The 18,389-nt window shown below is 39.9% G+C and overlaps 1 protein-coding gene across 4 annotated transcripts in view; it reads right to left on the bottom strand.

Annotated features, from left to right (window-relative positions):
* GRIA4 (glutamate ionotropic receptor AMPA type subunit 4) overlaps positions 1-16,275 on the bottom strand; it is a 690,840-nt gene extending 674,565 nt beyond the window's left edge. For 3 of the 4 annotated variants that reach the window (XM_029602431.1, XM_029602428.1, XM_029602430.1), the window contains exons 1-2: positions 15,608-15,906; positions 14,346-14,504 (exon numbers count right to left, since the gene is read on the bottom strand). In XM_029602431.1, the coding sequence (XP_029458291.1) occupies positions 14,346-14,504; positions 15,608-15,875 (427 nt within the window). In that variant the 5' untranslated portion in view covers positions 15,876-15,906. Of the gene's footprint in view, positions 1-14,345; positions 14,505-15,607; positions 15,907-16,121 lie in introns of those variants that run through there. The other variant, XM_029602429.1, reaches the window with a different exon arrangement.
* Positions 16,276-18,389: the final 2,114 nt, after the last annotated feature.

Genomic DNA, 18,389 nt, shown 5'->3' with positions numbered 1-18,389 from the left:
GTAAGGGCAAAGGGCCATTGGCGCCATTTTGATTAGTGGCAGCCGACGGCCCGAGAGCGGGAGATCGCTCCTGGGACTTCCACTGGACCACCAGGTTCTTGTAAAAAGTTTTGCAGGGGTGAGGGAGGGTGAGGGAAGCTAAGGGATCAGTTTTAAAGGGTCGGGTGGGTTTTTTGTTTATCAGCTCGGGCGCAGCCGATAAACAAAATAGCGATCGGGCCGCACAGAAAAAAATTAACGATGTGAATCGGAACCGGAATCGGAACCGATTCCGGTTCTGATTCAGATCTCTAATTGTAAAATCATCCTCATTTACATGGCAGAGCCAGCATTTGCGTGCACATGCGCGCGTCTATATAAAATTGTGTGCACATGTATCTGCATACAGCCGATTTTATAACATGTGTGCATATAAGCACGAATGCTGTACAATAGGCACATCCATTCGCACTTGCCAGCAGAGGCAACAACATCCCAGGAAACCAAGAGTGGCATGAACACCCCATGGCACATAAAGGATTTATTTATGTATTTATTTATTTATTTATTTATTTATTTAAAATTCTGTCATGGTTCTTGTCTCTTCTCCAAGATGAAACACCCTAATCTTTTTGATCTTTTCTTCCTAAGAGAGATGTTCCATCTCCTTTATTATTTTTATTACTCTTCTCTGTATCTTTTCTACTTATGCCTTAATTTCTTTGAGATGAGCAACCAGAAGAACTGCACACAATACTCAAGGTTCAATTACTCCATAGATCTATACAGAGGCATTATGATATTCTCTGCTTTATTATCCATTCCATATAGACTAAGGGCCTTATTTTAAAAAGCATTTACTTGAGTAAATGGCTTTTGAAAATTGCTACAATACACGTGAATTTAAAAGTCCTATGCGTGCCAAAGCCAGAAGATACACGAGTATCTAGGGTCGGCACACGCCTCATGGATTTTAAGAAGCTCCTGAGTACGCACATATCTCCCGGTACGCACACAAATGGAATAGGCAAAAAAAGGGCGGGGCATGGGCAGTCCAGGTCTGTAACATGAAATGTGCGTGTAAGTATTTACACTCAGAAGTGTATGCCACTTTACTTCTGCTATGGATGGCATATAAGTAATGAAACAAAAAACGTGAGGCTAGTTAGCGGGGTTTTAAGGATTGGGACTAAAAGGGTAAAAGAGAGACACATTAACTAGGGGTGGGGTTAGGAAGTCTTATCCTTTACCAGAGCGAACTGGGAACAGACTGGGGAAACTGGTAATTGCGTGGACATAAGTCACTAATAAAATCCCCCCACTTAAATAGTAGAGCTGGCATTTGAGTGCACATGCACATGTCCATATAGAATTGTGCACGCTTTTATGCTTGTACAGCCAATTTTATATCATACGCTAATATACATGTGTATGCTATAAAATAGCCGCATCTATTAGTGCGAGCCGGCATACGCTCGTACATGTATGCCTGCACAGCTGTTTAAAAGTTACCATTATAGGAGGTTACATTTACATGTGTAACTCATTTTAAAATGACCCTTTAACAGTGTTATTGAGACAGAAGCTTTTGAAGACAAAAATCCATTTTTGTCATAAAACTTGAAACAAAGAACAGGAAGATCATGTACACCTTGCATATGTATCTGTGTCACTTCAACCCTGAACAGTAATTTGCCCGCCAGTATGTATTAATTTCTGTGAGCCATTCTCCACACAAGTCACCATTTTATAAGTGAATCAGGAAGGTGGGAAAAGCCTAACATTATTAACTTCACAGCAGGTGACACAGTGGTTTGTTAGAGTTAAATAATCTAACCATGGGAGGAAGCAAGACTTAAAGTTCTGCATGTTAGACAGAGTTTACCCAAGGCTGGTTTATGCTAGACAATTTTTTTTTTTTTGGTCCATTCCACTTCCGCTTCTAAGGTAGAGTTAAGGATGCCTTAAAATAAATAATTGTAATTCTGTCAGCTTCCTGACCAGGGAGATCTCTCATCATTATCTGCAAGCAGCAGAAAAGGAGGAAACACTGTACAAAGGGAATCCACAAACTGTATACCTATACAATAAAGTATTTAGGGGATTAACTGTGGCACTTCTTTATTCATTTGAGTTAATATCTTACTTTGTAAGTATGTGTTTGTGAGGTATGCTTTTCTTGATCATACAGTCTGATGGCAGAAAATATGTGAATGTGCCATTAAAAGTATTCTAGCCATTAAAATTGATTCCTGTAGCAATATTTATGCTCATTATAGCAGTGTTTGTTTGCTCCAAAGAAATATAAAGGTAATATAATGCAGAAAATGGACCTTTGATCTGAAATGTCATTAAAAATCATTCCTCTCCCCCGAGAGACTTACAGGTTTTCTTCAAATAGTAATTGGTATGAATGACAAAACTACTTTCTAACATGTTGGTTTGTCCTTTTCTTCCCTACATTATATGTGTTTGTTCTCTTCTTTAGTTCAGACTCACACATTTATAAGTCAATGAACTGTTTTTTTCCCAGGCACTGACATGCTTTAAAATGGACGTGCTAGTGCACATATACGCTTGTGTGTCGGTGTACGCCCAGAAATGGGGCAATTTTATAACATTTGCGCATTTGTTATAAAATAGCCTAGGCGTGTGTATCTGTGCACCTAATTCCAAGCTTGTGCACGCCCAGCAGCGTAAATTGGCTTATGGACGCTCACTACTGCCTGCATTTTATAACAGTAATGAGATGCAAAGTTATGCAAAGCAGCTCATTACCTATTAGTACATCGAAAAATAAAACACGCGTTAAAAGCAAATTCCTGCCAGGTTCTTGTGATCTGGATTGGCTGATGTTAGAAACAGGAAACTGGGCTTGATGCACCTTTTGCTGACCCAGTATGGCAAGTCTTATGTTCTTAAATGTACATCCATTAATGAAAAATCTTAATTATACCTCAGGAAGATACAGTTACATTTTTCAGATAATGTCCATATTATTGTGCTAATTTTAATGATAGTAAATTAATACTAAACTCATTTCCATGTCCTTAACATGGGCCATTAACATGAGCTAATTAATGTACATTAATAGCTGATGTTAACGCACTTCAGTACATTGGCTTCACTTTATTTAATTCATGGATTCCACTTACAGGAAAATACTGCACCAGACTCCATTTTTATATCAATGCTAACCTGGCCCGAGCCGTGGCCCGAGAGCGGGAGATCGCGGGAGATCGCGCCGGGAACCCCCCACTGGACCCCAGGTAATTTAAAACATTTTGGGGGGGTTCGGGAGGGTGGGGGATTTGTTTTAAAGGGTCGGGGTAGGTTTTAGGGTTGTTTTGGTGTGCCGGTTTTCCCGCCCTCCCCCCTCTCCCGATTTACGATTTTTTGACGATAAATCGGGGGAATTGTTATTATACAAAATATATATACAAAAAATGCATAACAATAAAATAAAAATTGGTCTGCTAAAAACAAGTGAAGAAAATAAATAGTCCTATTTTTATCCTACTACTTTCCCATAGGTAAACTGGCCTTATATGATCACCAAAACAGTTTCTGTCTGATTCCCCCACCCCAATAAGTTTTGAACCACTCATCCAATTTCCTTTAAATGTACACCACAGATAGAGTACCAGGTAACCCCCAGATCATATTTCTCCTGTACCCCCGATCCTGCTACATTGCTGTTGTTTTATTTGATCTTAGTTTTCCATAGGGAAACAGGCTGGTTCAGTTAGGGAAGTGAGAATGCATTGTGATATCAGTAAACAGTCTAAAGCTCCTCCGCTATTAGCTCACATAAAGCAATCAGAAAGCAGTCTGGTCACTGCTTAATGCCTCTGGTCACCAGCTGATCCATTTTTAATCTAGTTCTCTCAAGAATTACATAATATGGGCATCGGGAACAGGCAGCCTCACCTCTTCCTGCCCTTTTTACGATCCTCAACTTTAGCCAGCCTCATCACCACCAATAAAAGTCAGGACACAGATTCTAGGGAATTAAAGGCTGCAGCTCTTATTGAATACAATTAACCATAAACGATCAGCACCCGAGCAAGGTCATATCTCAGAAACCAATGACAACCCGTAAACGCCCCAGTGGGCATTCGCCATGCCCCTGAAAAAATGCGCCGCCACCCCCCCCCCCCCCGGCCACCCGGCTTGCAGGCATCTAGCAGCTCCCACTACCATCCCATGAAGCCCCCGCCACAGCCCAGCAAAGAGCCTCACAAAGGATGTAACTGTTCCCCAGTCACACCGTACCCCAAAAGTTCCATCAGTGCCAAAGGTCCTAGCCCCCCCCCCCCCCCCGGCCAAGCAGCTGGCCCCTGCCCAATACACAACCTGCTCAGATCTTCCACACCCCCTAGGCTGCGACAACAGAAACGTAGAGCAAAATAAACCAGAGGGGGCGGGCTTAAGGGGTGCCACTTGCACCGCAGAAAAACAAAGGGCAGAAGAATCCTATTTCTCCCTCCCTTGAGGCCCCCTGAATACCACCGTCTTTCCCTTGCTCCTCCAGGGCCCACAAATCACATGTCCAGATGTTCCCTGCATACATTCAAACCCTAGAGGAGCAATAGACACTCGCTACTCCCCTTCCTCCCCCCCTCCTCTTCAGGCCTAATTAAACCCTTCTACCCTTTAACCCTCTACCACAGGCACAAAACCGGGCCTAGCCCAGCACCCATAATATTTTGGACAACGGGAGACCTGGCCCCATCTTCCCCTTCAGTAAAAGTAATTCACAGAATGAGTAATGTCCTACAGCATACAAATGTTTCTACCAAACAACACTAGCACCCTGTTCAAAAAAATATTTCCTCCAAGCTTAGCGATTTTTTGACATAAATACTGAGATCTATTTTATAATTAAGGGTGTGTGAGTTTAAAAAAAAAAATTGTGAACTAGTTTATCAACCTGCAAGAAAGTTAACTCAGAATGCCTTAAATTTATTGGGTAAAGTTTAAAGCAAGGATGAGGATGTTCCAAACACGTCAAGATCTTGATAATATGTACAGTCCTAAAATCCCTTTGCAAGCTAATTTGCTGAACTTCCTCACTGCTGCAGGCCCTTTCAGCTTTTATGTCGACCTACAGTTTACACACTTGAGTATGTTTGACAGCTGCATACAAGTTCAAGTGCTGCAAATTCAATTCACAATGAAAAAAGTGCAGAATTTAGAAGTGGTGCTGGTTCTGGAGTGAACTGCAGTCCTAACAGTTTGTATTGCCCATTACTGGACCACCACATGAGCCTCTGAGACCAGGATGGCAATGTCTTATGTTCTTCAGATGGCAACTCAGTTTGAGACCACCGTGATCTCAAAATCTCATGATGTACAAAATCTTTATTGGTCCAATAAAAGGGCATTGCAACCTGCAAAGACTATAGTAAAAGGAGCAGCAGTTTAAACTGCTGGGCAATGGGAGCCTTAAAATAGTCTGTGACAGAAAAATACTGTACAAACACCAAGGGGGGTGCAGTAAATTGTGGTGTATTGCTTTCTTAGTGCCACATACAAGATCAATATTACTTGTTGTCTGCAGGCTGCATTAGTTCTGATGAAAAACTGCCATATAATTACAACACAACTCACCAACCTTTTTTTTTTTCTTCATAAATATACAGCACCCAAGCAAACTGATATTCAACACAGCAAAGTTCAGAAAGCCCGTTCTTGATTGTGCTAATGTCATTGCTACCATTATTTTGTTTCGAATCGTGTTAGTAATGGGACACGATCTGCCACATTATCAGTACTGTATTCCGACTTTTTCATTAGCATGACAATTATACATACTGGACCCGATATTCAAAGCGCATTCAGCACTATTTAGACAGATAAGCGGGGCTTATGCAGCTAAGTAGCAGCCGCTGAATATGTGCCTATGTTCAGTGGCCACCGCTTAGCCATATAAGTCCCCTATACACACAAAAAGTAGGCGTTTACTAGGCGGATCGGGAGAGCAAGTTAGCTGTATAACTTCTACATGCACCAATATTCGGAGTTAGCCACATAAGTATATCTGTAAGTTTAGACGCCCCATGGAGCAGGTCTAAGCTTAGCCGGGTAGACTTATCCGGTGAAGTTCGCATATATATGCGTATATTCAGTGGTTTCGCCATGCCACTGAATATACATCGTAATTTAGCCGGATAAGTTCTAACCGACTAAAAGTTACCTACACAGTCAGCTTTGAATAATTACTCCACTAAGGACAATTTTCAATAATGCGCATAACTCAGCACTTATATGCATAAGTAGGTACGCATAAATAAATAAATAAACAAATAAGTTATGCCTGTAGTTTATAAACTATGCAGTGGGAGCCACACAGTTTATAGATTGCTGCGTATCACCATCCCAAAAATATACTTGCGTGTTTCAGTATACACACAGTTTTTTTTAATGTAGGGATCCACATAGTTTATAGACCTATTTTATAAAAGTATGTGTCTATATTTTGCATGCTAATTAATTGTAGCATGCACATAATAGCGTTCAGTTTATGTGCAGAAGCATGTATCTCGCTTATGAAAATACTTGTGTGTGTAATTCCAAGCACATTAGTTGATCCAGACCTTCCCTCATTCACCCACACCCTTTTCCACCCTCCTCTGTATCCCCCACCCAAAAATGGCAGACAAAAGAAAAGTCAGATTTAATTTCCATGACTTGAATAGCAGGTGTAAAATCATGGATGCATGTTTGATGACATATATGTGTACTCATTTATAAAATACCTAAATGTGTGCCTTCCCCCTTCAAGCCCTTGTAATGCCCCCTTTGTATGTGAATACTTTTATGCATGCATACTTCCACCCTTCCTAAGATTCGCTGACCACACAAAAAGTTTACTTAAACACATATATTTATTTATTTATTTATTTATTATTTTTATATACCGACATTCATCTCAATTGAGATATCACACCGGTTTACACTCAGGTACTGTAGGTATTTCTCTATCCCCAGAGGGCTTACAATCTAAGTTTTGTACCCGAGGCAATGTAGGGTAAAGTGACTTGCCCAAGGTCACAAGGAGTGACAGCAGGACTTGAACCCTGGTCTTCTGGTTCATAGTCCACTGCTCTAACCACTAGGCTATTCCTCCTCCTCTATATGCACAACTCCTGTTTAAGGCCTGGACTCTCTAAGGTCTGCAACCTTAGAGAATCCGACAGTAATGGGGGGGCGGTCCTGCAATAGCCGGCAGCGATCGCACCTCCGCGGTGCGATCGCTGCCGGCTTTTGCGCCGAATAACTACACCATAAAAGGTGTAGTTATTTGGCACGAAACTGGCGGCGATAAGGAATTTTACCTTTCGCCGCCAGCGATGTGTCCGCAGCGTCAGCCCCAGTGCCGCCCCGACTCCTCCTCTTCCGGGGCCGACTCCGCCGCGACTCTGCCTCAAGCTAGCTATCACGATAGCGTTAGAGAATGACCCCCCTAAGTCTTTGAAAATTCAGCCCACTATTCATTAGTATCCCTACCCCACCCTCCAAAAATGCCCCATGGTATTTTTAATGCAAGGCATGTTGATGACAATTGATACTGTGATATAGGAATAAATCAGCCAAAATTAAACTACTTGCCATCTGAGAAAAGAACAATATACTTTTTTTTTTTATCACAATAGTTAAAATCTTGAATGTCAAAGTTATACAACATACTTGCTACATAATGTAGTGTTTCATTCAGTGTTGCATAAATTGTTAAGAAAAACAGTATTGTCTAATGAAAATACCACAAGAGCACCAATCAGGAAAGTAAATTAAAATTAACAGCCAATTTTTAATATTCTTGAATAGCAACATAGTACCATAATAAATGATGGAAGAGAAAGATCAATTGGTCCATCTAGACTTCCCATTTATTCTGGGTGTTTGCTAAGATGATATCCTAGCTGTGTGCTGTAAAAAAAAGCTTGACCATTTCTAGGATATCTCACTTTTTCCAAGGTAGTTTGTATTGTCTTCCTCTTTAGCTCTCTACCATCCTGAGTAGAGGAGCATATAAACAAACCCCCATATTCAGTCCAACACCTGTCTTCCCCCTACCCCTCAATTCCGACGCATTTAACAGAATGACAGACAAAAGCATGTCCACCCGTAACGTGGAGTCGGAACTGCAAATTATTTTGAATGTAAGCACACAGTGCACCACAAAGATGTTAGGACGAAAACTATTGACAGCATGGAGATGGGTTAAAGTGTCCATTTTCCAAAAGCAGCTGAGCGAATACCACAACTAGCTGATTTTAGCTGGTTATCCTCAGGAAAATTGTCAGCTGAAAATTTGTCTGAATTTATCCTCTAAAAATTTGACCGGCAAGATTTAGAACTGCTATTTTTGCAGCTAGGGTTGCCCGCCTAAACTTAACCAGTTAGTGCTAATAGGCTTAAGTCATAAGCTCACCTTCATGAATATTTCTGGAGCTGCACTTTTTTTTGACCAGATAAGTTTGGCCACTTCTGGATTTTGGTGGTTAAATGTAGCCAGTTAGTGGGGAATTTTTTTTTTTTTAAAGCAGAGGTTTAAACAGGTAACTCCCAATATTAGCCAATAAAACCTTTCGAAAATCCACCCTAGGTGACTGCTCAAGGTCAGACAGTAAACGATGGGATGTGTGATCCAAATCCATGTTCAAGCCCCAAAGTTAAACTGTCATCCTAAGTCAGCTTGAAAAGATATGTTAGAAATCCAGTATTAACCTTCATGTCAGATAAATTATATTGTAAACTGGTAAATACTTTGGAATAAAAAGTACTCTTCTCTACAACCTGTTCACAAACTCCTCAGTGGCTCTTCTTTCCTTTCAAGAATAAACATCTCATTAGGAGTTAGAAATTGAATAGATGACTTTTTAGTGGGAGGAAGGAGGGGTTTGGCTAAGTATTTTTCCAATATAGCTGTTGCTAATTTTAACCATTCTAAATTAATCCTGAGGCATATTTCATCATTCTGAGGGACAGCTACTGAACTCTCTGTCTTAAGCATTCTATAACGAATCTAAAAAAAATAGATCAGTGTTACTAATGTTTAAAAAAAACAAAACAGTTCAATGTAATGGTTTTATCATGTATTACTGACCTCAAGAAATTCTGTGAGATAAACTGCATAAAATGACAGTTGCATGAGTAATCTGTGTACCATGCTAATAATAATTGAGCAACAGTGTGGACAGAACCTTAAGGGTACTTCCCATAATGCAGTCAATTTTTGGGAGCTTTTCTGGCAGTCAAAAGTTCAAATATAATACATTACATATCTTTAGCCATGCTTAAAATCAAATTCAGTAGATCTATAGATAAGCATCTTGTACAACAATCTTTGTTTTTTAAGGCAAGCATCCGGAAAAGAAAGCACCTTGAGAAACCTTTGCAAGAGTTCACCCTACTGATAAGATCCATCTACCACAGGCTTTATTACTTTCATGATGCTCCAGAGACTATGGTTCCAGGCCAGCCAGAAAGTGACATTCTGCTATGACACATAACAGTGGTTCAACCCATCAGAGACTTGGCTTTTATCAGCCTAATAGAGCAGGCTGAACATATTTTTTTCTTAGGCAATCCAAAATCTCCCTATATCAAAACTGTAACACCTGTTGTGCCTCTCAGTCATTCACAAAATTCAGCATGGAGACAAGAATTTTAGCACGAAGAACATTCCTTTCTGACAACAGAAAGCCCTGCTTATTCCCTGTGATAATAAGTACTGGAGTTTAGGGAAGGACATACAAAAAGATGAACTTGATACATTCAATAAATGCTTCCTTTTTTAATAACTCTTTTTAAAGTGAAGGGCCTGATGACTGAAAGAACATCATGTTTTGTTCTAGGAAGAATATTAAAAGAACTCTGGATGTCCCACAAATCTCCAGTACCATATACCTCAGTGATACTGTGATCAAGCAATTCTATGACTAAGCCCCAAGCTTACGTGATCAATTCACTCCCCATACCCATGAACCCATGACCATGCAGCAAAGGGGCAAGAGCTTGCTTTCAAGCAACGTTGCAAGAATAACAATAATATTGATTCTAGCTAATAACCTTAAATAAATGTTTATTTCAAAATATCTCCAAAGCCTAGTTAACAAAAGGTCTTAGAACTGCAAACTAACAGTTCTAGCCTTAAGATAATTAGACTGATTTGCTGAATGGAACAAATAGAGACTTCCATCTGGTACTATTCAAGTCCAGCACAGGTGCAATGTACAAAATATGATTTTATACAACATGTGGGATGCGTACATCATGTACCTTAGATTAAAATATTTAAATGTGACTTTGCAATCCTATTTGTGAGATGAGAAAAAGGAAAGATGATTTTTCTGCTTAGGCTGCAGGAGCTTTCTCCCAGCCCTCTACTTCATTTCTTAATGTAGCACACACGACAGTGGAATTTTATCTCCAGGGAATAGGTTGCTTCTCATTTTCAATGCCAGGGCCATGCTCTCACTGCATATTGCATTCAAGTTTGTATTAATTAGAAAGCAAAATTGTGTTTGTTTGGTTTGTTTTTTTTAAAGGTACCATTCATAAATGCATCCCAAGATTTTGACCTTTTCATTCCATATTTAAAGTATGAAATCTTTGTAATGCAAAATGTTTTCTCACACCCTTAAGGAAGGTGATTTTGTTAACCTCGTGGCTAACTTACATGCCATGTATATGCCTCAGTTATATTAGATTTCAAAGGGAATATCTGCATGTAAGTTTGCTTTCAAAATGATCCCACCAAACGTACTCACAGACATTATATCTGCTATATGAGTGCATACATTTGCTTGTAAACTTACATGCTGATATTTTATGAAATTGAAAAGTATGCAGAGAAGTGAAAATTCTGCCTCAGCCCCTATCCTCCTCCCCCTCCACTCAGTCTGGATAAACGTAGGTGCCAACCTGACATACGTGTGTGCAAACGTTTACCTGAACAATTTTATAAAGCAATGTAAAGCAATGTTTTGCACATGGGGATGTGTTTGAAAATTATGCCCCAAATGGCTCTATCAGTAAAAATAATCTCAGCAAAGTATTTTTTAGTTTAAACTTCATTTACATTTTTTTAAAGACATGCTAAAAAAAAATCCCATGCTCCAGCTCAGCAGAATGTCACCTCTGAACACTTTTTTTTTTTACAGTACAAAAAATAAACTAGGCTTAAAGAAACGGACACTAGTCAATTTTATTGAACCACAGCTGAATCAATCTGCTAGAATGACCTGCTTCACAGCAATGTCTGCACTGTAACTTGAAATGTCAAAATTGTTAAATATTAAAACAAAACAAAATCTGAGCGCACAGCACACACACTCAGGTAAAAATTGGCACATGGCTTAAAAATTTCCTGAAGTGGTCACAGTAGTATAACTGCAGGTGAAAAACTATAATTTTTTTTTTTTTTTGCCATGTTAAACACACCTCTTCTGGTGGAGCCTTGTGCACACAACCTACAGGATTTGCAAAATATCATTCTCCCTAAAGGACCAGATGCTGCAGTATTACTAGTAACCTCTGCAGTGAACTAAAAATGGAAATAAAGATACCTGGTCACATTTATGATCTCCGTGGCTGACCTGCCATGAATATTAATTGCAGTTCAGAAGCTCAAAGATCATCTATCGCATTGTAGCTAATGTGCTTTTAAGTACATTTTTTCCCTCTATGAAATAATCAGGTTCACAGACAGACACTAGTCTTACCCATGATTTTCCTGATGCATGTTCAGGAATAGGCTAATACTTCTCTAAGTGCTGACTTTTTGTGTTGAGATAACTAGAAAATTGCATAGATCTGTGCTTTGGGAGACAAGCAGATTCAACCACACGGCTGCCAATGTCCTCCAGCTACAAGACAATTGATTTTTGCAGGATTCTTGCTGTGATGTAGCTTGAGGGACACACAATATGTTCATTCATTCATCAGCTCATGGTCTATCACAAAATAGCTAGTATATCTTTTAATAGCATTTTAGACAATGATCTTACAGGTAAATCGCAATTCTGAATCACTTTTTTTTGGCAAAATAAAGTTTTATGGAAAATGTATTCTTACAAAAATGATTTTGTTTCTGGAATTAGAAGAAAGAAAGATTGCAGGTACACTGTTGACAAACATAATTAAAGAGCGTCAAAACAAGATAAGTTCTTTGTTATTAGGTTATCAGCTAGATTACTTCATTAGCAATTTTTCCCATACCTAGAAAAGGAAGAAAACCCCTCAGTTCTATGTTTGAAAGTGTCTATGGCACATGTCTGTGGCCTGTGGTATAAAGTACTTAAGGTGAAGCCAATTGTAAACCAATGCAACAAAACTGTCACTTTCCATTTGCTCACTAGATTGATCTTCTATTCAATCAGAAATGCTTTAATTCAACATATTTTATGTCTTTCAAACACCGCACCCAATAGGTGAATTCTTTTTCTGGGGAGGATGCATTTAAAGTTTTGCTCCAGTAGAAACATTGCTGCAGTTTTGCCCCCAGGGTCTTTCCTGCTGAAAATGATGGGATAGCATTATATCTGGAGCAATTTTGGCACTAGAGCAAAACTTTGGTGACTCACTGTCTTAATATTATTCCCAATGTATTATTGGTGATACTCTTTGCAGTTACAATTTTCATTACAAAGCTGAAAGCCTTCTGTTGAAAATTAATTAATTTATTGAAAATTAATTAATCTCACAGTGCCAATTTTGAGTGCACGATAATCTGAGAATAGGAAAAGCTGATGCCTACAGAAAAGTCATGTTTTCTAATGAACCATACCTGGACAGATTCTACTCAAGGGCAGGTCGCCCGACATTATGAAAAACATTTACAATTACTTCCTGCTTTTACCTAATCTAGCATTGGTTCACCACCAATCAATGGATTCAATGAAGAATTAAGACTCATGAAACAGAAAACATTATATCAAATTAATCTTCTGGTACTGGCTTTTCCTGGATAACTGAATTCTTGTTCATTTCTTTATAAATTCAGTGTGAAATGATATAGCAGAAATGTTTAACACTTAGCAAAAAAAAAAAAAAATCACAGACTAATGAAAATATAGTTCATTTTGCAACCTCCAAATGATCCATTGATTTCTTTTCCCTATGGTGAAATGAAACTAAAACATAACATAATTTTAAAGGGGCTATTTGAGAAAGCAACCAGTAAAAGCAATCCACTGCTTTCTTTAATAAAATGTGTGTAGATATACCTGAAAAGGGTTTCATATTAGAATTGCCTGCACAAAATATTCAACATTCTTAATTCCATTTGGTGCTCTGGAATGAAACTAGAACTCTGAAACTTGAGCCAAAACATAGAAAACAGAATCTACTGCAAATGCATCAGAAATATGTAATGAGATAAAAACCAGTCTGGGATTTCAAAATCTCTACTTATGCAATAACTGCTTAGCTGCTATATAAATAAATCATTCCTGACACATAAAGTGAATACTGGGCATCATCTGAGGCCTGTTAAATGATTTAGGCAAATAAAAATGCAAATGCAACCTTTTCCACGTTCGTGCATTAAGCCCCACAAATTCAAGCTTTATTTGAGATTAAAGAAATCTTAAAACAACTGCTGTTATAAGTATTTAGGGTTGTTTTTTTTTTTTTAGTATCTGGCACTAAACAAAGACTTTAAATTAAAGAAATGGGAGCTTAGTCTTTGGTGAAAATGCTGTATCATGACATCTGGAAAGGACAACCTTTTAAATATCGCTGCATGGAGTAATTGTTCCAGTTGGGGTGTTTGGTGAAACCGAGTACATCAGATACTAACTCGATTTGGCACCCATGTATGGATGCATGCAGACAGGTCTTACTGGATGTATGCATTATGTGATGATAGGAGACATTTACAACCCAGAATGTAAGAGCAGGGCAGCCTCCAGTGACATCATCAGATCAACTGCAGTGTCCGTTTTTTTTTCTATATACTGTTCTACACATCACTGCTTCAGTGCACCCTTTCTTACCATGACTGTACCTACAAAGCACTTATCTTCACAGATAACATAAAAAAGTAGCGTGCATAATATCAGGTGAAAAATATGAAACCTCATGTGCACTGCTCATGGATCGAAAGAAACTTTACGGGTTTCACGTCCCAAATTATCTGTCAGATGGGCTGAAGTCGGTTTCTTAGCAGTACATGGCCAAGTACTTGTCACATTCAGTCAGCACACAAAAGCAAGTGGATTTGTCCAGGGCTGAAGCTAACAACTATTCATCCCGGGTTCATTTCTCTCAGACCACCTACACTGATTTTATTTTTCATCTCAGTTTGGCTGTAATTAATTCAGAACTTCTTGAGATCAAGGTGCACATTTACTTACAGGCATTTGTTACAGCAAAGCTGTTGGCTGTTTCAATGTTGTCCACATGAGGAACCAAATTAAAAGGTGCTTCAGATGCATTGGGGCTGGTGTTATGAAGAAAAATTGCTAACCGGAAAGCAGTATATTCCTGATCTGTATTTCTGATGAAGAGCCCACCTACAAAATAGAAACAGAATGAAAAAGGCATTCGCTCCTTTAATACTACAAAAAAAGCAACAACATTACAGTATATGCACCCACCTCTCCCTTTAATCTGCTGCAACTATAAACTCAACTGGCTGGCAAGGTCCAGTATCTGTCAGTAGATCAGTTTCCTATTAAATAATCTCCTTCTCCACTGCCCGCTTTCTGTGACAAGGTGCTTGCTATATTGTACTGTTTTTAAGTTTTACTCCCCCCACTTCCCAGTGTGTGTTAGGGAACACGGTGACCTTTAGAAAGATTTGATCCATGGGTACTGAGCGCAATGTTAAATTCGCCAGCCGGGATCAGATGCAGAAGGGTTATGAGGCGCGCCAGCTCTTTCTATCTATCTATCTATCTATCTGGCGAAAGAGGGGAGCGTGCAGAGAGGATTAAAGGAACTTTCTCAGCCCCAGCCCTGAGTAGCAGCCGTAGCCCCCTCCATTACCCACGGAAGGCAGAGTCAGCTCGCGCTCGGAATCTCATTAGCAGCCTCTTTGGGACTCCTGCATGATAAACGATGCAGCGCCGGGCTGAGCTGGAAGGGATTCAAGGAGCCGCATCCCGCAAGGCAACGCAAACATAAAATAATAACCCAAGCATTAGTAAGGGGGGGGGGGGGGGGACGACGACTCCCCCCCCACACACACTATCAAATGGCTCCAGCAAAAGAGGAAAATCTACATTACAACTTTCAGCCTAGCTCAACAGTGAATAGAAAGAAAGCTCGTAGCATCCCACACCAGTAATCTCCGTGGTAGCATCGTTACCGCAGCGGCCGGTGGCAAAGCAGAAATCTCCTAACTTGACATCTGTCCACAAAACAGGAGAGGGTAATGGCTAAACTGCGGCAAATACTACAGGACAGTGCAATTCTTCAACTTATCCTGACAGAAGCCAGACACATCGAGCTTTCCTAGGTACTGAATTTCAATTCTTGCCAACAAGGTTTTTTTTTATATATATATATGGGGATTACAAATATTTTTAATTCTAACATTCCAGTCATACACTTTTCCCTCTCCCCCCCCCATTTTATACTTCAGGCACAAGCACACGTAAAAACTACTGCTTACCTATTTGCACACTGCTAGGAAAAGCTCCCATTGCTAGTCCCCAAAAGCCAGAAAATAACAAGACAATCTGCCTGCAAAAAATCCTCATCTTCTGTTTTGTTTTGTTTTTTCTCGTTCTCTCTCTTAGATGCTGCTGAGAGGCATTGAGGGCAAGGGCACTAAAACAAGAAAAGGGAGATCTGATTTTAGCAATCCATCCTGACCATGGTTTTTCCCGCAGTCTCCCTAGCCCTGGGAGAGGTTCTGTCCGGCTGGAAATGTTGCACATGCAAGATGGTGGAGTTGATGGTAGTGGGAGCGTCTAGTGGCTGCACTGAGAGATGAGACATGCGCTATCTCCCTCTCTTTCACATAAACACGAGCAGACACATACGCTACATCTCTTACACACACACGCACTCACGTATACTCTCTCTCTCTCTAGTTTTTCCACTGCACTTGCTCAGATTCATTCTGACCACAGGGAAAATAAAAATAAATGGGATATGCTGAGCAGCAGAGTCTCGTCCCCTACCGTGCTAGCCACTGAGGCTCTCTCTCGACAAGACTACACTAGTACTACTGCCCTTTGATTTTGCAGTAAGCCTTCACCAACAGCAGCAGCAGCAGCAGCAGCAAAACGTGGAATCAAGTCACTGCAGCAAAAATTTCTCCCAACTAAAAGTGATTGGACTGAAAAGTAAGAGAAGGGAACTGAGGTTCGGTCATGGGTTAGCCAAGGTCAAGAGCCTCAACTCTTTCCACGCCGATCCCCCTTGTCTCTGTGCCAATCGCTGCACCGATCTCATCAGAGGCTGCTGATCCAGCCCTGCAGCAGCTTATTGAGGGAAAGATGGGCTCAGCTGTTACATCCTAAGAGGTTAAGAGGATACAGAGAGTGCATAAGGGGAGCAGCCTCCCCCCTTACCTTGCAGAATTAAGTTGGCGGGGGGGGGGGGGCTAGGATAGAATAGGATAGGATCATTGCTGACAGTTTGCAACGAGCAAGACTCCTAAAAGAATAGAGCAGGACGGAGAGTGACAATATGTGGGAGGGGCGGTGGGAAGGATAAAAAGAGGGGGATTTTTTTGGGAGCTAGCAGGATCAGAGGAGCAGCTGCTGAGAATGCACATCAGAAAGTAATTTTGTTACAAGTGAAGAAGAGATCTGGAGGCATATTGAATAAGTAATTGCATGGGTGCTCTGAAGGTGAATAGCACCACAGCGTTTAACTGAGGGAACAATAAATGGAGTTGTTGCTATCTAATCTCACAATCTGCTATAAAGAGCATTCATAGAATACAATGAAAGGAGTTTTGTCCTCTGTTGCTTTAGTACAGTAGGTTCAAAAAGGGCAGCCAAAGGTCTGACTGTGCAGAAGTTATTGGGCTGTAAGGGTGTGCAGGATTTCCTTTTTTGTGTTGTTTTTGTTCCATGCAGTTTTTTTTGCTTGATTTCATTTTTTAAATGGTTCGTTTGGATTTTTTTTTTCATTATTTCCTAATTTCATGGTTAGTGTACTCTATTATGGAACTAAAAAAAACATTTTTTTTTCATTTTTCCCTAATTTAGTAGCTAGTGTACACTATCAGAAAAGTAAAAAATGAAACAAACCATCATTTCAGGATTTTCAAATGAAAAGAAACAAAATAGACAGTGTCATTGATTGACATTGCCTATTTCATTTTCAATGAATGCACATCCCTATGGGATGTATAATAATTCATAGGGAGGGCAATTTTCAAATTTTTTTTATATGGATAAACAGCAGCTTACCCATGTAAGAGACCCCATTGAGAAATGCCCATCCCTTCTGCACGTAAAAAATGCCCACACTGGTCATAACACAAGTACTTGGTCCTGATGGCAAAAAAAAAAAAAGGCAGAATTGGAATGGAAGAAGGAAGGGGCAGGGAGCTATGCATGGGGTGTTTATTTTTAAAGCCCCCATGTATACTTCCTATGGGTACACAGTTGCAAATGTACATAGGTACTTTGTGTCCACTGTCTGAGGTCACCGGAATCTTCCAAATGCCCTCCTCCTTTGCAAGATTTCTCTTTCAAAATAAGGTCTCGCACAGAAATTCTCGCACAGAATGGTGAATCCAGCAGTAATGGGGGGAGGAGGGGCAAAGGGGGGGGGGGCGAGCTTGTGAAATCCGGCAGCCATTGCACCACCACGGTGTTATCGCTGCCGGCTTTCGCACCCAATAGCGCCACCATGAAAGGTGGCGCTATTGGGTGCGCTACTGGTGGCAATAACATGGCTTACCTTTTCGCCGCCAGCAAAGGCAGTGCCGAGTCTGCCTCCTCATTGCCCCGACTCCTCCCCTCACTGCTCCGACTCCATCCCCCCTCTTGCTATCGCATGCGATAAGCCTTACAAAATAATCCCCTAAGCTTGCAATCCTGTGGGTACAACTGCAAGTTCCAAGATTTTCCCATTAGGGTACAAACCTAGCATTACAGGGAATTATGTATACTAGTATTTATACATGCATCAGTAATAAAACAAATACATAAATAAATATGTTGTTTTCAGAAATAAAAAATGTCTGAGATGCCCCATTTGTAATTTTATATATTTTATCTAATTTTAGTAAATAAAATATATATATAAAAAATCATGACTGGTGAGAACTACCATTCATTATATAATAGAAAAAAAATGCATTTATTTTTTCTTATTTTTTATTTATCAATTTTTACAATGATTAAACAAAGAATACACTTTGTGTGAAACATGGTTGAAGCAGTGACAAGAATTTCTTTTAAGGTAATATATTCAAAATCAATAAACAT

The sequence above is a fragment of the Rhinatrema bivittatum genome, chromosome 5 (assembly GCF_901001135.1).
Source record: "Rhinatrema bivittatum chromosome 5, aRhiBiv1.1, whole genome shotgun sequence".
Lineage (NCBI taxonomy): Eukaryota > Metazoa > Chordata > Amphibia > Gymnophiona > Rhinatrematidae > Rhinatrema > Rhinatrema bivittatum.
This window is presented reverse-complemented; position numbering and strand designations above follow the sequence as displayed.